General features: G+C 41.7%; 2 protein-coding genes across 9 annotated transcripts in view; one reads left to right on the plus strand and one right to left on the minus strand.

Annotated features, from left to right (window-relative positions):
- Positions 1-427: 427 nt before the first annotated feature.
- Positions 428-14,222, plus strand: LOC104683197 (ATR interacting protein). 3 transcript variants are annotated; one of them, XM_039559016.1, is made up of 13 exons: positions 428-687; positions 1,834-1,919; positions 2,933-3,103; positions 3,746-3,861; positions 4,148-4,308; positions 5,310-5,408; positions 5,833-5,962; positions 6,721-7,452; positions 8,017-8,159; positions 8,714-8,805; positions 9,679-9,762; positions 10,039-10,288; positions 10,761-14,222. In XM_039559016.1, exons 1-13 carry the CDS (start codon positions 567-569, stop codon positions 10,820-10,822), a joined length of 2,247 nt encoding a protein of 748 aa, XP_039414950.1. In that variant the 5' UTR covers positions 428-566; the 3' UTR covers positions 10,823-14,222. The 3 variants fall into 3 exon arrangements, with proteins under 3 accessions (XP_039414950.1, XP_039414951.1, XP_039414952.1); XM_039559017.1 differs by having other exon boundaries at positions 1,837-1,919; XM_039559018.1 differs by lacking the exons at positions 8,714-8,805; positions 10,761-14,222 and having other exon boundaries at positions 10,039-10,133.
- Positions 14,223-16,486: 2,264 nt separating this feature from the next.
- The window catches only part of SHISA5 (shisa family member 5), a 30,180-nt gene continuing 25,988 nt past the window's right edge, over positions 16,487-20,678 (minus strand). For all 6 annotated transcript variants that reach the window (XM_019280296.3, XM_019280294.3, XM_039559022.1 and 3 more), the window contains one exon: positions 16,487-19,539. In XM_019280296.3, the coding sequence (XP_019135841.1) occupies positions 19,463-19,539 (77 nt within the window). In that variant the 3' untranslated portion in view covers positions 16,487-19,462. The remainder of the gene's footprint in view (positions 19,540-20,678) is intronic.

Raw genomic sequence — 20,678 nt, forward strand, 5'->3', positions numbered from 1 at the left:
AGTTGTGCCTGTGGCCGGCAGTGCCACGGCGGCACGGGAAGGGTCACGGCCGCACTCCCAGCCCCGGTGTGACGCCATCGTGCTCGGGATGAAGCCAGGGCCCCGCGCGGGGTGTGACGTCATCGGCCCAACCCTCACAGCGACGTCACCGCTCGAAGCCTGACGTCACCGCCTTTCCCTCACACCGCTGAGGGGACGAGCCTTCCCGCCTCCCTTCCGACCAATAAACAAGGAGCTTGCATGTCGGCTACCAACGACCAATCGCGAGGGCGCTTACAGCCGGCTCTGGCACCGCCGCCACTTCATTGGCTGTGCGGGGAAAGCTGCCCGGTGGTGATTGGCGGGTGGCGCGGCGCGCGGCGGGGGGCGCGGCCCGGCGGCGTGTGGGCCCCGCGGGTCCCGATCCCGCCATGGCGGCGCTGCCCGGGCCGCGCAAGCGGAGCGGCCCCGCGCTCTGCGGGGAGAGCGGGGCTGCGGCCGCCCCGCCGGCGCTCCGGAACGGCCTTCCCCCGCACAAGCGCCCAAGAGCGCCGTGACCGGGTTCGTGGACCCCTTCGGGGATAGTGATGACTTCACGGCGGACGACCTGGAGCAGATCGACATCCTGGCCTCGCAGGCGCTGTCGCAGGATCCGCCCCGCGGGACACGCGTGGGGAGCCCCGGAGCTGCCCCGGGACGAGCGGCAAGGTCGGTCTGTCCCGGCGGCTGCCTAGCACTGCCCCGCTGCTGCGAAAGGGTTTGGTGTCCCTTTAGGAATCGCAGAATGGCCTGGGTTGCAAGGGACCTTAAAGCTCGTCCAGTCCCACCCCCTGCCGCGGGCAGGGACACCTTCCACTACTCCAGGTTGCTCCAAGCCTCGTCCAGCCTGGCCTTGGACACTTCCAGGGATCCAGGGGCAACCACAGCTTCTCTGGGCAGCCTGTGCCAGGGCCTCCCCATCCTCACAGGGAAGATTTCTTCTAATATCTAACCTAAATCTCCGTCAGTGTGAAGCTCCTCCCTCTTGCCCTGTCACTACATGCTCTTGTAAATAGATTTGCTCCATCTTTCCTGTAAGTTCCCTTAGGAGACTTGCTCCTGCCTGTCCCCCTGGCCACCAGCACCCCACGGTGGTAGCCCCGCTGTCAGAGGGATGGTTGGGATTCAGAGGAATAACGAGAATAACAATCCCAGCAGGCACATTGCATTGATCTCACGGCACCAGGAGCCCCCGGTGTGTGGGGAGGTAATGCCAGCCTGGGACGAGGGTGCTGCATGTTAAACCTGCCACATAAAAAAGCCTAGTTTCCTAAACTTTTAACATGCTTTAGGTGTCATATTCTGGTAGCATGTTGGCTTTCAGAATTCTTCCCTTTAATTTCCACTACTAAGTGCATAGCATGCCTTGTATTAACAGCTGACTTTCAGGTTTACTTTGAAAAAAACAAAAGCAGGGGTTCTTCATAATGAAGCTTAGAGAGCTTGAATAATCTAAGTGTGTTTCAGCAACCCTCACATCTGTCATCTCACCAGGGGAACAAGTTTTCAGTGAACCCTTGTTTGTCCATTAATTAAAGTTATCTCAGAAGAAATGCTTGCCTTTGCTGTGGGTCATCTTGCTGGTTTTCTGTGGTTAGAAATTTGAAGTAGGGGGGTTCTTCTTTTGTAAGAATTGATGCACAACCACCAGCAAAGTTCCTGTGGTGATTAGATGAGGCAGTTTATGTGTTTGTAATGACAGTAAAATCCTAAGATATTCAGATGTATGCAATGACAAATAACAAAACCTTGGTGTTGAGTCACCAGTGATGTACGTACATCATCTGTGCTTCAGATTTTGGCTTTTCCCTGCAGCAGGAAGCAGAGCAGAAGATGGTCTGATGAGAGATGCATTCCAGCTTGAAGTGCTGCAGACACAGCATGAAGAAGTCAAACAGAAGGTTGGCAATATCCTCCCCTCTCCTCTGAATATCACATTTTTGATAGGACTAACTGAAAGGTGGGAGTAAATCCAGATCCAAGCATTTAATTCTAATCAAGCTGATCAATAATGTTTGTGATCCAGGGGTGTGTTAAAACCATTATACTAGGAAAAGCTCTAGTAATATTAAAGAGTGAGAGCAATATTTTATTTCTTGGTCATTTCAGATTAGCAAAAGCTAATTTTTCAGTTTTATTTGTTCCCTATCAAATAATTTCACTGCCTGTCAGTCAGTCAGCTGGAGTTGTTTTGTTCAACTTAAAAGCTTTGAAGACCTGACGTGACTTTTAAGTGACTTTATGTTACTTTACCTTCTGGTGGTTCTTTATGGAAAGAGATACTCTGTTTCCCTTTCTCATCCTTCCCTCCCTTCTCTGCATTTTTCCCAGCTCTGTTATATCCACCTTTATCAGGGAATCTCCTATGTGTACACCATGTTAAACCATAATTTTACAGTTGTAGAGAAGTGTCCTTCTGCTTTTTTCTTCTTGCTTTTCTGAGTAACTTCTTTATTATCCCTCCAAAGTCTTGTCTCTGAGTGGTGGTGGCTGCTCAGGAAGTATTAGAGACTCAGTATGTCCTGAAGATACTGTCTGGGGGGGTACCTTGTCTCAGGACAGAGTGCTTGTTGGCTGTCCTGATGGATGCAATAGTATAATTAAATTATCCGTTATCATCCAAAGAGTGAATAAATTACTGATGTGTGTGACTAGAACACTTAAAAAAAAAATGTAATTGCAGAGAAGGGGAAAGAGAAGGATGGTCTTGTCATTTTTAATTAAAGAAAACAGCATCTGAGTTTGATTTCATCAGAGAAAGATTAGAGGCAACATGTGTAGAATTTATGAACTGGGTTACCAGGAGTATTTTTTTCCCTAGAAATTACAAATACACCTAATTTTCAACCACATACTGATGCAAAGACATACTTTTGGCTATATCCATCCTTTAATGCAATTCCTCTGTTTGCAGCTGAAAGAAATGCAGGATGAAATTCTTGCTAAAAATGGAGAAATTAAAATTCTGCGTGACTCAATGCAGCAGATGGAGTATGCTATGGAGGAACAGAAAAGATCATACCTGCTACTGGAGCAGCAAAAATCTCAGTTTTTAAGTGAAAAAGAAAAAGAGTTCTCCAAAAAGGTTTGTAAGTATGTCAGTTACCTGCAGATCACGTGCAGAAGCTGATTTATGACTTAATGATGTCACACACCATTTAATCAAAGAACATGTGTGTGAAATTTCCACAGTGCATGCTTTTATTTTCTTACCTAGAAGAAAGCATTTGTAAGAACTCGCTGAGGGTTTTCCCTGCCAAAATAAAGGAGTGAAATTCAGGTGGTAGAGGTTTTCATTCACTTGTTGCTTTTTCAAAGCCATCCCAACAGCATTGCAGTTGAAATGTATTTTACAGTGGGGAAAAGTGACAGAACATGCTTTGTGGCTCTGATCAGATTGCTATTCCTGTTGCAGTCATCTTTGTGCAAGCCCTGAAGAGGACAGTGGCTGCTTTTGTCCAGTTGGCTCTGCAGTTCCAGCCTCACTGTAGCCATGCTCTGCGTGGCACTTGCTCTGTCTTAGCCACTCACAAAAGCTTCTTGCCTGAACTCCTGGCACTTGGTTCTCAGCTGGTGTTAATTGGACTAATGTTCATAAAAATGGCCATCTTGTGCAGAGTTCACAGTAAGCAGATAGTGATCTCGAGCTCTTATGGTAACTCAGTTGCTCTGCAGTTGCACCGCCTCTGAATGGTAACAGTAAAACTGTCCTGACCTCCTCTTTCAGTTACAGTCCTTGCACTCAGAGCTGCAGTTCAAGGATGCAGAAATGAATGAATTAAGAACACGACTTCAGAACTGTGAAAGAAATAAACACCTTTCTCAGGCAGTTCCAACGACAAGGTAGGGAGGGTTGGAAAAGGAATTTGTGTTCATTTTTGCAATACATAGTGCTTAAAACTATTGAAGAGGTTTTGTTTCTTCGTGTAACTCTAGCTCTGTTGTCTTTAAAATATACAACCAAAAAAGTCTGATGACATCTATGGAATTTTTTCAAAAAGAGCCTTCCTTGTATCTGTGACAGAAATTCAGAGCTATAGTGAAGTATCTTTAAAACATCAGTGCAAAGAAAACACATTGTTTAATAAAATAATTACAAAAGAAATACTGATTAGTCTTTTTATCTTAGCCCTAAAAAGAATATTGCAGTACAAGTGAAATCAGAAGGATGTTCTCCACAGCCTGGAAGAAGATCTTTTCCTACAAAGGAATCCTTCAATGCTGAAACGTCCACTAGGCCATCGTGTTCTTCAGGAAATTTTATGGCCCCAACTACTTCCATCAAAGAAGGTAAACCCATGTACAGCTTGCAACATTTTTAGCTGCATGTGAACATTCTGCCTCAGAGAAGGATTTTGGTGCTCTGTGAGTCAACAGTTGCAGTCAGATCACAGTTATTTGTTTTATTTTGGTTTTGCTTAAATTTTTTTCTACTTTAAATCAACTGGAGTTAAATAGCCATGACTGAAATTTGCATGAAGATCATTTTAATTCACACCTTAGTACCATTTGCCAAGATGTCAATGATGAAGTGGCCAGTGGCTGCAATAAAAAACTTCATTGTGTGATGAACTAAAACATCCAAATTGTTCATTTGTCTTTTCTCATTGAATAAAGAATAGGAAATAATTTGCCTATTTCTTGGTCTGCTAGTCAGCTAATGCATTTTTTGTATTCTTGTTCTGGCTTTAAAGCTGACCTTTTTGGGGATTGGATTTTAAACGGTACATATTTAGCCATATTGAAAGAAGCAACTGAAACAATGTACTCATTTCCTCTTTTATATGTAGGGCAGTAATTCTCACAAAATTGTATCCTGAAATTCATTGAGTAAAGCTTAGGAAATCAGTATCTACATGTATTTGAAGATTGCTATAATATGAAACAAAAGTAGTGATTTTTTTTTTATAGCAATGGGAAATAATAAATGGAAGCAATGTGGTATCATCAACTAATCCTTACTTGCAGTCACAAAAAATCTGAGGTGTTGCTGTCAGTTACACTGTTCATTCTGAAAATATGGGCAGTAGGAACTCCAGCAAAAAGAAGAATGCAGTAGCCTTAAAGCATTAGTATTGCTACTGTTTGTAATGGTAACAACACTCAATATGCCTATTTGTTTGAAAAAATACATTTGTTTACTTTTCTTCTGAACCTTGCAAGGCTTTTGGTTTTAGTTTGCCTGGTAATTATGACATATAGAGATGATTAAAAAATTATCTATTTCTGTGGCTGAGTGTGTGTAAAGGCTGTGTGCAGATCTATGTTCTCACAATCCCTGTTTGTTTCAGAGAGTAAGATAACACCTCCTGAAGTTTCATCCCTGAAGCAGCACAAAGCAACAGGAAAAAACGGTTCCTACAACTCTGTCCCCAAACGAAATACACAAGGTAACTTAATTCTGTTAATGCAGAAATCAAACCAGGGAAAGCGTATTTAAAAAAAACCCAAGCACTATAATAAGCATTTTCAACAGTCCTTCAGGGTACTATCTTAGTGACAGTTGGCAGTGGAATTTTATCACATAATTTCAATGTCTGGAATGGAAAATGGAGGGCAAGCTACCAGAACAGCTGGGATATGTGATCACTTGGCTCGAGCTAGTTTGCTAATATGGGATCATAATTAAAATACCTCTAAAGATAATTTGGTTTATATTTAAGTATCTTAAATTCTTGTTAAGAAAGAAGATTCATAATGAAAGAAACATTTTGGGGTTGAGAGCACTCTAAAGAAGGCTGATCTTTTGAAATACTAGTTTTTTGTTGTTGATGATGGCAAAGCTACTCCAATGAAAACGCTGTATCCTTCCAGGTTCTATCTTGCTGAATGCACTGATGAAGCAGCCCATTGTCCCTGGGTCATTTCTAGGACTCTGCCACCTTCTCAGTAGCAACTCTGAGCCTCTACCTGGAGCTGTGTTGCCGCCCAACTCTTTGGATATGTAAGTTTTATTTTCTTTGTTAAACTGTATCTGCCATGTTCAAGTACAGTGGCATTCTCTGTACTAAGAAACACTTGGTCATGCAGGACAGCTCATTCCCTGTGGTAAATCCTGCTCTGCTTAGGCCATTTAGTGCAAAATTTGGAACATCGTTCTGCATCTTTGATTATCACAGATACTAAACAGTGGAACATCACAAAGAGATAAATTAGGTTAATTATCTATTAGGGGAAGGCACAGAACTAAACCTGGGAGTAGCTGTTAGCAGCTTGCATTGCAATGAGGTAAGCACAGAAATATGATCATGAGTTAAGGGGGAAGAAAATGTTGAAAATGTGATTAGAAGTTGGTTTTGTATCTTCGGAATAGAAACTGTGTTCAATTTGTAATGTACAATTTGAGTGCAATTTTCCAAGATGTATTTATATTTCCTGGTAAAGCATTTAAATATGAATATTGGATATTAATTATAACAGCTTTTCACTTTACAGAATTAGGCTGTAGCTCCTGAAATACCTTTGCTTTTCTGATAGGTTATTTTATTAGTAATGAAACCTAGAATGCTTCAAAATGGCTCTTCCATGCAGGCATCAAGGAGCAGGATGATGTTTTTCCCCCTTTCTTTCTCTTTTGGAAACAGACATCTCTCAGTACTCCGTCCTTTCCATTATTCAATTCATAATATGGATAACTCAGATTTCAACTCTGTTCTCTGCCTTTTCTTGTGAAGCATGTCCCTTTTACTTTTATTTGGACAGGAAGCCCACGGAAGTCCCCAGCAGCAGGACAACTCAAGAAGGAATCGCTCCTCTTGTATCCCTGCAAGAAGCTCAAAAACTGGCCATAACAGGACTGAACTTGATTGCTCTGGATGAAGGATTATCTGAAGGAGGCCCAGCAGAAGGCCAGGGAGGGCTCCTGCCCCTCACACAGAGCAGGATCCGAGGTGCTGTGCATCTCCTGCCCCTGGTGGAGCACCACGTTGGTGCCTTCTGCCAAGCAGAGCAGCTTGGGGACACATCCGGGAATGGAGCTTGTGGGACCCATCCAGCTGCTGCTTCCAGAGCCAGCACAAACACAGTGTCAAGCAAGGAGGACTTCAGGTTGTCTCTTGAAGAAATGACTCTTGTATCACTGGGGATCCTTTATTATTTGGTGTTCTACAGCTGGGATGTTGTCCACACACTGCTGTCTGCTGAAGTGGAAAAAAGTTCTGCTGCTGGAGATGAAGAGATTTCCAAGATGGACAAAAATGTGTCGTGTGACAATCAGTGTGACAATAAAGAAGAGAGCAGGACACAAGGAGGGCTTCCTGCAGCTCCACAGGATCCTCCCAATAATGATCGAGCTCAACATTCTTTGTTTAAAAAGCTGCTTCAGATTTTAGCTTTTTCTGCTGCAAGGGGCTCCCAGACTGACAATATCCTAAGCCAAAGCCTAAAGGTTTTGGTGAAATTAGCTGAAAATTCAACTATGGACTTGTTAATAAAGTAAGTCAGTAATAGCTTGAAAATTATTTCAGAGTCTGCTGTTTAGCAGTTTTCATTCTCTGTTGAAACTCATCTGGGCAGATTTCAGTAGAAGTTGTGCCATGTATGAGAGAAATCACATCTCAGATCACCTTTGAGAAGCAGCTGAGGATCTTTCTACTGCCTTTTCTGTTAATGAGTGTAATAATCATCCCTGATCAGTAACAAGGTTTGCTGATGATGTTCATATGAAGCAGATGCTGTTGCCACATTAAAAGTGAGGAAGCTTCTTAAGGCCACATGCAGATCAGAGTATTTATAACATTCATTCTGGGGTTTTTTTGGGAGGTGCATAAGGAAGGAAAGCATAGGATCTCATTCTGGCAGGTGAAACTGCTAGTGTGAGCTGCAGACTGACTGCCAAAAGTAACTTTTTCAGCATGCTTGGTATTTATGATGGATGATTTGAGATCAGGAATGTTCTGAATAGCTAAAAAAGCACACATTATGATGCTGTCTACAAAAAACAGTGTATTTTCAACTTGTAACTGCACTTCCTATTCCTAACTAAGTTTTGTTTTGAAGTTTCCAGCACTTACTGAGTAGCCAGATACTGCAGCGCTGTCTGTGTCCCGAGACCCCTCTGCCTGCTGTGCTTCTGACTGTGAGACTCCTGTGTGCTCTTGCTCAGCACCACGTGTTGGTTGCTCAGCTCTGTTCTCATTCAGGTAAAAGACTGCAGGACACAGAGAACTGTTACCATGACTAAAAGCAATGTGAACAGGCCTTGCTCCAAGGTGCTGAAACCCCAGAAGGCAAAAAGCTATGTTACCTGAAAACTTGTTTTCTGGTTATGACTTGGAGAGTATTTGTCTTGGGGTATCTGTCTACAAGCAGTGCTTTTGATAGCCACTTTAAAATCACTTTCTAGATTGTGTATTTAAGGCTGATGAGGGAAGAAGGGGCTTTTGAGGAGTTTTGAAGTTAAATTTGTCTGTCTCATGGCACTGTTGATTTTAGGGATTTCAGTTGTTCTGCATGACAAATGGCCTCTGTTCACTTCCTTATGAATGAACCAGGACAAGATTGCCAAAAAGGCAAAGAGGAAGTTTAGGGATACCAATTCCTCAGCACTGCTGAAGATGTGTGAAGTAAAGCAAGAAGCTGGGCCTGTACCACAAGTCCTAGGATAGCACTCAAAATGTTTTCTTGCCTGATAGAATTAATCTTTGTCATGAAAAAGTGGCTGGTTGGGAAAAGAACAAAGTTCTCTCTGTTTCAGACACTTGCCTTCTCCTTGCACTCTACATGTACATAACATCAAGACCAGATAAATCAGCATCTGAAATGCTCTGGCTTCAGCTGGAGCAAGAGGTAACCACGGCTGACTGTCCATGTGCTCTTTCCTTTTCCTTCCAGTTGGGGGAGTGGGAGGAGCAGGACAACACACAAATTGAATGAAAACAAGTTCTTTCTCTAGCTGAAATACAAAACTGCAAGTATGGGCTTGCAGTAAGGGATTACATTGATTTTTGAAAGGACCTGCTTGAAACTGAATCAGTAACTACCCTTAAAGAGAGCACTGGTCATAATAGTCTTTTAAGTGACTGAAAAAAACAAGGAAGATCCTAGGATGGCTGCAGATGTTCAGCACTAAGCTTTATTTTGCTTTTAGATCAATAGAAGAGTAAAAAGAAGCAAGATTTGTGTTTCCTTTTGATTGTATTTATTACATCTAAAAGGCATTCTGTAGTGATTTAGGATTTATATTCCTGGTATTCAATGGAAATGCTAACTTGCTGTCTAACAGTCATGGTTATATACAGACAGAATAGCTTTTAAACCTAATTTGTGTTGTTTGTACAGACAGAGCTGACTTATTTGAGGTTCTATTTGCTCTACTTCCCTCATTTTAAAGAATTTTGAACCATTTCCATTGTGCCCCTACCTGCCTCGTTATATTAAGTGTAAACACATCATTTGTAGGCAGTGAATTAAAGGCCACTGACCTTGTCAGCCTCGCTCATCAGAAAGTTGAGAAGGTTTCTGTGCAAAGCAAATTCTGTGTGTGTAAAGTGTTACAGGGAAAAAAAACCTGTACAATTTTGAAGGTAAATGAGATCATCAGTTACAAAAAAAAACCCAAACCCCTGAACAATTTTTGAAACCAGCAATGCATTATCATTTCTACCTCTTCTTAGCTGCAACTCACACAACTCACTCTAACACAGCCTGTGTTTGTAACAGACAGTCAGGCTCCTGACACGCTGCATGTGGTGCTCCAGACCAGCAGTTTTATTTCCTGGCACAGACTGTCAGTGCAACCTCGAGGTACGTTCACCACAGCCCCCACTTTAGCCTGCTGAGAACTTCAGACTTCTCAATGCTGAAATTGCTTTTTGCCCCTTTTATTTTTTTTGCTGTAGTGGAACAGAAGTGTCATGTACTTTAGAGGATGCCACCTTCTAGGAAGCTTGCTTTGGCTTGCTAGAAAAATTCTGAAATTTGAAAGTCTGAAGAGATGAAGCACTAAAGTTCATACTGAAATAAGTTTTCTGCTCCTGTATTTTTACTTTGTGTATTGAGGCACTGTTTTTCTTCTTGCAGGTGGTTAAGGCACTAATTGTAATGTTGCACAGACAGTGGATGAAGATTAGAAGATCTGAGACCAGCTTGTGTGCACATAAGGAACGAGTTATTCAGTTTTTACGGGATGCTGTTTTACTCTTGCACAGCCTGTCTCAGAAAGATAAACTGTTCCATGAACACTGTTTGGAAGTTCTCCATCAATATGACCAAGCCATGCCAGGCATAAGGGCCATTCTGAAAAAGACTCAAAAACTGACTGCCTCTGAAGGTAAAAATCAGTCAAATGTTGGCTTTTTTCCATGTTGCAGAAATAAAAATTTCATTTCTGTCACTTTTCTCTTTTAACAAGTACCACAGCTGGTTGTTGGTTAGATCTCTGGAGGCAGTTTAGATTAGATAGCAGGAAAAATTCTTCCCTGTGAGGGTGGGGAGGCCCTGGCACAGGGTGCCCAGAGAAGCTGTGGCTGCCCCATCCCTGGAAGGGTTCAAGGCCAGGTTGGACAGGGCTTGGAGCAACGTGGGGTAGTGGCAGCTGTCCCTAAAAAGGCATTAAAGAAAAGAGGGGGAGAAGTTTGTGTGACAAAACACAAATCTAAAGAGCTGTTTGCATGACACATTCAAAAATGGTATTTGCTGTAGTCTTCTACTAGTATGTTTTAAAGTGCAGATACCAGCTATAATTATACTGTATCACATAGACAAAAAAATCATTCTGTGAAACATTATTATGTTTTGTGCAGGGCTGATTTTGGATGAACTGTATCCTCCTGAGCCAGAAGACCAAGGAATGGACTCCAGCTAGCCAAAATCAAAGAGCAAAAATCTGTCCTTCCTCATCTGAATCATCACTGCCAATGTAAATGTGAACTTTAAATCATCCTTCTAAGTGATAATTGTAGGTTGCACTCAAACACAGCACAGCTCAGACACATTTCTTTGTTGTAATTATTTCAGTGCCATCTAAATGTAGCTGAAAGCAAAAGAACTTTGATGAGAGAGTGATACTGCTGTGCAAACCCACTCAATGGCTTATGACTGGTTCTGGTTATGAATTTCATCCTGTATGAATTTGCTGTGAATGAAATGGAAATTCCTCTCTACTCTCCATTTGACTGGGACTACAGCTGAATTTAAGATGCTGAATGTGCCCAGGTGTTTGGCATCAGAACACACTTGTTTCTTTTGTACCACTTTCTTGTGTGACTTCCAGAATTTTCGTATTGTTTGTATTAGTAAACAATGGTGATTTTAAAAACCCTTCTAGAAATAACTTAAGAGTTGGCAGTTCACTATGGGGCTTTGGATTTCTTGCTGAGGATTGGTCACCTGAGTTCACTCAATTTCATGAATCTGCTGAAAATGTAATTACTGAGGTGCCAGAACAAAAAATACTAGAACTTATATTCTATAATTCACCTTAAAAGAGTAAGATGGTAGTGTTGATGGTAGAGTTCATCCTAGGCAATAGAAGGATATTTAAATGTTTGCAGAATGACTGGGGTTTTTGGTCATAATGAAGATGAAGGAGCATCTCATTCCTAGGATTCTGCACCAAAGATTGGAGAAAGAGCTGTTGCCCCACCCTTTGAAGCGTGTATGATCCTCACTGTCACACTGGGCTGTAGGTCATCAGCTGAGCCTTAGACCCTAAAAAGGGAAATGAGAGTGTTACTAAAATGAGCCCACAGGTTTGTGTTTTTAGATGGGAGAGCTTTTTTCAACAGGGACTTGGTTAGGAATGAGCCTGGATCAACGTACCAGGAGGACAAGAGACTGTACTAGAGTGGGAAGGAAGCCCTTGGAAAATTGGGCAACACTCAGTTCTCTGGTCATGCCCAAAGAGGCTGTGGCCTGCCCTGGAGCAAAGAGCCCCACTCCAGCGTGCTCAGCAAGCTCCTGGCTTGGCCCTTGCTTTGGAAGAGAACTTGCCCAGAAATGCCTATGCAGGAAGAACCAGGATGATAATCCAGCATCTCCCAAGAGCCAAAGCTCCTTCCTCCCCCCAGCCTGGGCTCAGCCTCCTCCTCTCCTGAGCAGCAGCTGGGCCAGGCAGGGCCAGGTCGGTGCTGGGAAACACAAGCTGCCAACTGCTCCTCTCAGTAACAGATTTCAAGTCCCTTGCAGCATCTGGAAAACTGCCATTTTCCTGCTGAGATGCACCAAGGAAGGATGCACAGGCACAGAGCAGCAAAGCCCTTCGAGTCTGTGTGCTTGCATGGTCATGACCCTGGAACTGCCGCCAGGGCCCTGGACAAGACATGCTGGAGGTTGGTGTGACAAAAAACATTTGATTTGTCAATGTAAAGCAAATAAGCAAATAAACAAAGCACACACCCCCCCCCCCCCAAAAAAAAAAAAAAAAAGAAAAACAACCACCAAACAGCATTTCCTGGTCGTCAGGATTTAAAAGAAGAGCTGGAAAGTGGATGTAAGAACTCTTTCCTTCCTCAAAACCAAAATAAACATTAAGGTAATTCTTTAAGAGCAGCCCAATGAGCAGGAGCTGTGGTGAAGCAGAATCTGGCTGTGAGCCTGCTGTGAGGGGCAACCTTAGAGCTGTCCTAACAAAGGGAGGACAGTCACAGTATCTCAAATATCCCAAAACGAACTGATCTGCCATCACCTTTCAACCATTCTCACCACTTTATTTCTCTAAACAATTTGAGTTCATAGAGATAAGAGACATTTAACCCATTTCAGCAAACAGACCAAATGAACTGTTAAGAGTTTGGACAAAAACCAGTTAAGGAATCCCAAAGTGTTGGAACAATCCTGTTATAAAAAGTTGTTTAAAAAAAATTCCTGGCTTCATCTAAAGGGTGTGTGTATGGCAACTTGGAAAAAGGGAGAAGGGGATTATTGCTAAACTTTATATAAACAGAAGAGTTATCTGTGGAAAAAACTGGTAGGAAAGCTCGTAACTGTTCCCTCCTGGCTCTGCATCCCCTCCCATCCACCCCCTCTAACAGACAACACCCAAGAATGTACATTTACATTCTCATTGAGTTTTCCCCCACCTCTGGACTTCAAAGGAGTACAACTCAGGCTCCTCTATACACCAAACAGACCCAAAACCCTACACTTCCACTGGCAGGAATTACAGTAACAGCACGGTATTGTGAAATTAAACCATAGCTATTAAAATTGAAGGCATTTTCTGTAACTGAAAAATTCACATTCCTAAGTAAAAATGAGGCTGTACTCCTAAAGAGAAAAGGCAGAAAGAAATATACTTACAGAACCACCATAATTCAATATTTATTAAGACATTTACAGTGACCAATCTTGTCAGGATTAAAATTGTTCTGACCTTCAGTAATTCTCCCCTTTTTACATTCTCCTGGAATTTTTCTCAGGATTAAAAAGATCCAATCATGTATGCAACAGCTGGTTATCCCTGATCATCAGTTCTTCACTCCCTGAAGAATTCCCAGCACAGCAGCTTTTCCACGGCCAGTTTCCATTTCCCCAACATGTTAAAGATAAGCTGTGCCTCTGCATTAAGTGAGAAAAGCAATTTACTCTGGCATCAAGCACAGTCACAGGACTGAACAATGAAGTATTGAGCAAAGGAAAGGCACTAGGCATGTTCTACACACGATTATCACATTCCTCAGCAGCAGCCACCCATGCTTTCTTGCCTGTGGGGCAACCAGAGTTTTCCCTTGGCTGAAAGCTGAGCTCACCAGAGCTGCTTTTTCCTGCTCATTGAGCTGAATTCCTACACCTCCCAAAATCATTGACTTGGTGAAGGTTGGAAAGGGCCTCTGCAGCTCATCCAGCCCGGAGGTGAAACAAACTCCCACAGAGAAGCCAAACAACAGCTTTGTGTCATGTCAGGCCTCAAAACCCTGTTTTTTAAACCAAACTGACATAGGTGAAGGTGGCAAATAAAAAATACCTCATCCTGTAGCACACAACATCCCTGACCTGAGTTTATTCATATTAATCCCACCAGTGTGAGCTACTACTTAAAAGCCTGTGCTAAACAATTAGAACAGAGTCATCCTAACCACTGAATGTTTTTGTTACAGTCTGCAATATTATTTATGGCTGTAATGGCCAAATGGTTACAGTTAAGGTCAAAGGCAGCAGTTCTGCCTGCACAGACTGTGAGTTATCTACTGTGAATGTAACAGCAAATGCAAACTTCCATTTCCGCTGTAAATTGTTAAAAAATATACGTTGTTGATTGTAATTTAGCAGACTGAAAAGATGATCTATGAGCTCTATAAAGATCTACAAACCCACTGTGGCTGAAGTTTATCAAAGTGCTTCCAAGAGCAAGGGCCAGCACCTTCAGAGTCTGAAACGTGACTGCCAGCACTGCTGAGCACAGACTAATCTGAGAACTTAGTCCTGAAGAGTTCAGTGCAATAGCTGCTCAAAGGCTAACCTGCTTTTGAAAACACTCAGAGGAAATAGCCAGTTTGTTTTCATATATGGTCAGAATATAATAAACAATGCCTGTAGAGTGTCTTAACAGAGGTAACACAAACAGTCATGTTTTAGTCTATGCATTAATCATGTTGTAGGTTGGTGTTTTGAGAATGAACAATTTGTTTTGCTCAAGAACCTTCACAGCACAGCTGAGCTGCAACCCCTCAGCAAGGGCAAGGTATTATCAGAGAGTGAACCAGAGCTCCCACTGCAGGAGCAAGAAGTGTTAGAATGAAAAGGCTCCAGTAGCTGATTTTAAAGTTATTTTGACTGCAGTAAGGGAAATGGGATTACCAGAGGTTATTTTATAATGGTTTGTAATGGTCCTGAGTTGGGGCTGCCTTTGCAGAGGAGACAATTCCATCAGTGCAGGAGCCTGAGCTCTTGCAAGGATAAAGTAACATTTTCTTCAGTTTTCTCTCACCTCTGACAGGTCTAACTCATGCACTTTTTTCCCCTCCTATATGGCTGACTGAACAGCTGTAAATCTGACCAGGTTCCTATAGCACAGGCTGCAGAAACAACTAGATGAGGTCAAATAATAACCAGAGGGAAAAAAATAGGCCCCAAACCACTGGCTAAAGCAAACCTGGTGAGTTACTACAAGTGCTGAGATACAATACTGAGTTTCCATGCTTGGAAAAAATAGAACAGGCAAGAATTGCTTGTTTGACAATAATTGCTTAAGTTTTTCCCTCCTGTGTGTCCAGCTCTTCCCACACAACCCTGCCAGAGATTTTAAATGCATGCCAAGTTTTGTTCTGGAAAAATTCACACTACCATCAACAACTGCTGATTAAATACCATGAAAACATAACCAGCAATATTCCTCACCTGAACCTGGACTCTCAACTTTTCATTTCAGCAGTTTGCTCTCCAATGCAATGTTTTGCTGCAATAAAGGGTGAAGGTACCTTTGAAACCCTATGTACTCCTTAAGAGAATCTGCAGGTTTTAATCAAAACCCAGGTTCTGCTCCTCAGCCCCATGTGCAGAGAGAGCGGAAGGCACACAGCTTTCCTCTGAGCACTTCGCTGCCTGTCACTTCTCAAACTCAGCCATACTGCACAGGTGCACCTGCTAAAAGTCATGGGAAAAGAGAAACAGATGAACTAAAAAGGAGTGCCAACAAAACCATCACAAATAACTGCAATTTTCCTGGTCTCATTTCTAGCACAAATATTAATTACATGTTTTCTAGATTCAGATTTTTAGGAGCATGCACTTTGTCTGCTGCCCCCAGTCAACTAAGAGAAAATGTGAAATAAAAATGGAAGTGAAATTATCTATATGCATCTCCAACACATTATCAGCCTGCAGCTGAGACTTCAACAAATTCAAGAACACTACAAAACTACCCAATTATTGTGGGGTTTTGATTGGGTGGTTGTGGGGGGTTTTTAAATTTCTGTGTTTCTCCCTTTGTTTTTTCTTTTAAATGCTACATTAGAACGTAGCTGGCAATTCAAGGTAATAATGGTGGTACACTAAACATCAATTCCCTGCTGCATGGTGTCACATATAGAGTATTCTTGACCTGCTCAAAGAAAATATTTTCAGGTGAAAGTGAATGCAAACTTTCTAAAGCATTTTTTTAAAACTAGAAAATACACAAACACATCAGCAAAAACATTTTCACACAGAGTAGAAAGCATCACTTACCTCATGTTGAATTGCTCAAGTTATGAGTGAGGCATAATACTCAACACACAAGTCTAAACAGGCTGAGAAGATATTAAACTTTAATGAAATTACAGACTTCCTTGCAATCAATCCTTTTGAATTTGGCTTGGCAACATCCTGTCAGAGGATCATTCAGGAGCTTACACTGTCCTTGCTTTATGTTGTGACCTGTGATTTTGGTTAGGCTTCAGTCTCCACCACCAAAAGTGATATCCATGATACAAGGTGACTTAAAGTACACTCAGTAACATGAGCTGTCAAACACAATGAAGTAAAATGTAGCTTTGCAGATACACCCCTAAATAATACTCAAAATGAGGCTAAGAAAACCAAGTTGACAGAATGTACTTCAAACACTGCCTTTATTACAAAGGTGCATAGAGTTTATGCCATTTGGTTTGAATACTTATGTTTAACCTACAAACAACATACAAAGCAAGGTTACAGTATGTAACAAAAGCAACAATGATTATCTAGTAAATTCAATATTCTACTGTCTTTAATTTCACAGAACATTTCTGAAACAAAGGCACTTACAGAATTTAAAAAAAAAAAGATATATCAACATTTAAAGTCTTAGCTCCCTCCCCCTCCCTACAGCACTGTGGAGAACAAATGACGTGAAGACAGCAGCTACTGGAACTGACTCATCAGCAGTGCTTAAACTCAAAACTTATGGATCATCTCCACCTTTTCTGTAATCATCCCATTCTCTTCAGTATTTGAAAACAAGCTTCAACAAGGCTGCAGGGCAAGAGCCAAATAAAATCTGGTCCTACACCTCATTGTTAATGATGATTAATGCACTAACAATAAGAAAATATCTGATTAATTGTGAACTGGATAATTTTCTTTCAGTAAGTTTCGTAACCGAATTAGTACTGCTAAAGCAGTCCCTTGTATATTAATGATTGATCTCTTCACTTGTATATAGTTACCATTTGCACATGTCCACTGAAGGAAAGATGTTCATCTTCAGGCTCCTTAACCCTACCCCTCCATCTCCCACCACCACACAGAGCAGTGGCAACTCAGGACCATCTATTTGGTCTGTACAACTTCCACACCAAAACCTCACATCTGGGAATGTCTTTTTATTGCTGCCACTCTACTTTCCTCCTATGTCCTCAAGGATGACTGAGCCAACCTGCCATGAAATTGCAGATTTCCCTCTCACAACCCAAACACAACACACTGTGACTGCCACCAACTGCTCCCTCTGTCACACCAGGTGGGGGACAGGAAGAGCAGGGCACAGTAACCACCTCAGGAAGCCCCACACTGGACACTGCACCTGTGCTCTCCCTGGCCTGGCTCCACCCAGTCTAACAAAGGTGCTGGAACAATCTCTGCCCAATTTCTCCATGAATAAACACCAGGGGTAGGATTTATAGCAAGGGATTTATTTCTGCAGTTACTCAGTGCCCTCCCACACAGAAACATTCTGGATTTCTAAGGCAACACTTCCTCCACCATACAGGAGACACCATCCTTTTTGGTTGTTCTCATGTAACACCTAACAGTGTAGTGAAGTTCTGCCCGATTTCTCAGCTGACAGGCAGGAAAGAGGAGGAATACACAGACACAGGATACATGGATACATGCTCTGTGAGTGCCTCTTGGCACTTTTCATGCTATTAACTTCAACACTCAAAGAGGTGTAACACAGGGGCACAGGCTATCATGAACCCCAATGTAAAAACTTGTCTTACAAGTTTCTTCTGAAATGCCCTGAAAACTTCCTTAAAAAAAAAAGAATTGGAATAATCCAGAAATAGACTAAAAAAATCAGGAATAGGAACAAGGCTGCCTTTGACAGCAGCAATTTCCATCCACTCTGTGAGGTAAAACAATGCCACCAAATAATATATACCCCAAATGCAGAATCACAGGACAAACAGCTCAATGGCCTCTCTAAAAAAAGTATTATCAGTGTAAAAGATATGTTAAAATTATTTCACTGATTATGTCACAGTGATACATACAAATAACTACATAGTTCTATGACGAATAAAAACAAATTGCATTTCAATGTTGGAAAAGACAGAATTGTTGAGGACAGTGAAAAAAAAAAAACCTCCTTGTTTGAGCAATAGAAGATTCATAAAGCCTAAAACCTCAGCAGTGGTAATAGTCATGAGGATATCTCAAGATGTTTCATGACTGAAAGCATCACCTTCTTAAAAATACATTACCTGGCTGTGACCAAATCCTTCCTTTCCCTGACTTCTCATTCTCTGCTCAGCTTTACGGGAATGTTGAAGACAAAAGGGAGGTTTAATCCCCACTGTGTCCCCTCACCCAGCATATCGTTATACCAAAGCTGACTGGGTTTATAAAGGTCTGTAATTCTTAGGTTTCTGCCACCTACAGTTCCCACTAGAGACAGTGGAAAACCCCAGGCTTTTGAAAACCCCAATCTTCTGCTGACATCCCATCTCTCCTGTAAAATAAATTCCTTCCCTGTGATGAGGCAGGACTGAATGCTGCCAAGGTACTCCTGCTTAACATGTGATTAAGGGGCTGATTTTAATTCCAAACTCATCAACAACAGATGGCTGAAGCAAGCTTGGCCAATAATACCTGAACAAGAAATACTCATCCAATAATTTTTATGAAGAATTTTCAGGTTTTCAGCTTTTGATCTATTTGGTCCATTAAGTGGCAGAGAGTTTGTTAGTTTCTAGCTGTAACACCCAATGGAGGCACAGTTTATAAGCCTTAAAATTGGGACACAAAACAAGGAAATTACCAACTCGTGCTATTTAGAACTAGTTCAAAGACAACTAGACATGGTTTGCTACCCTTTACCAAAGGTAAAGGTGTTGCAAAAAAGGAAAATTCCCTTTTGAATGGTAAATGAAATGTATTAAATGGTATCTTACCTAACAATAGTAGCTTCAAAACAGCCAGAACTTACATAACATATATCAGGTAGTTGCTTAGAGGTTATGTTTTTACATTTTAATACTGTGCAAAAGATTGCTACAGCTTTGGGTATTTGACAATGCTCAGATTAGACCATTGCACAGCAAATGTTATCGTGGTGCTGCATTTCTGAAATACCCCTTCTTCTCACTTTTCTCATTGTATCTAGAGCAAAATCTCTTTTTGTATTTGCTTGAGGTATAAATTAACTTCTGCAAGAAAAATACTCCTTCCTTGGAGCATTAAAAAAAAGAAGATACTGAACTGATTTTCACTCTACTTGAACAAAAGGTTGTTGTCTTCCAGAAAAATATAGTACAGGTGCATGGTGTAAACAGAACAAATTATATTTTGAAAAGTTTTGTACGCAGAAGCACAGTAGAAGAGCTTTTCAATAGATGGGCTTCTGAGGATCCATGTAAGCAGGGTTGTAAGGGGGCTGGGTGGGGTAAGGGGCTCCAGCACCAGCTGCAAAAGCAAAACACAAGAAAAATCAGATTTGTAGAATGTACATTCTGAATTCTACAGATAAAATGGCAACTTCTGTTTTGAGCACACAGTTAAGAGGTTCAACTAAAGCCAGTATCTTAATTGGACTTGAAAACAGCTCGTGCTCACTCATGAAACACCTGCATTTCAGAAGTAAGATCACAAAAACCTTTGTTCTTGTTGGCTTTGGGGCTTTTTTGATGCTGAGTGTACATGAGCAGCCTTCAGGAGAGAACCTAGTCTAAAGAAAAGGAACAGATCTAGTCCAAAAAAAGAGCCAGTGGAAGTCAGGGGTGCACAAACAACAGGATATACCTGATAGTGTGCTGAGAAAAAAAAACCACTGGGCAAAAGAAAAAGTACTAGAGGAATCATCTTAGGATTCCTCCAGAGAAAATGCTTTCCTGCTAAGTGTCAGAGAATTAATTAAGGAAGTAAAATAGCAGTGAGAAAGTATCCCATCACTACTGAGCACGTGAAAGAGTTTTTGACTTATATACCAGATGTGTATCCCTTGGAAGAGATCCTTATTTTCTACTGTTCTGAGAAAAGCTGCTCTCAAGTGGCATCTTCATTTTCAGGTCTGTCAAGCAGCACAAGCTTGTTCAAGTAGCACCTGATCAGATCCCTGGAAAGTGCAAGTGTGGTTATCTTCTGCTGATCTTGTAAAGTGAGTGGGTTTGGCTCCTGTGGCAGAGCAGGTATTCTCCCCTGGCATGCGACCTAATTAAGAGCCTGCTCCTTGGTTAACAGACAGGAGAAATGAAGAAAAGAACTCTCACTCTGAGGCATTTTCAGCTGCCAACATGGAAAATGCTTTGGTATGTTCCCAGAAAAAAACCCAAAACAACTGTTTTAAGAACTAACAAACCAGCAACAGTCTGAGAAACTAGAGAGTAGGATAAGTTAAATGACTAATTTATTGGCTCCCTCATATGAAAAAGATGAAGCCAAAGCACTTTGGTATAATCTCATAAAACCCAGAGCTTCTTTGGCATTTATAACAGAAAAATAAGAGTCAACAGTCCTGGCAAGTCAGTGTTTTCACACGTGGGGCTGGTTTGCACATTATTAATGTACAATTTCTAACTGGTTTCCAAGTGCTTCAGACTGTGAAA

Source organism: Corvus cornix, chromosome 12 (genome assembly GCF_000738735.6).
Source record: "Corvus cornix cornix isolate S_Up_H32 chromosome 12, ASM73873v5, whole genome shotgun sequence".
Lineage (NCBI taxonomy): Eukaryota > Metazoa > Chordata > Aves > Passeriformes > Corvidae > Corvus > Corvus cornix.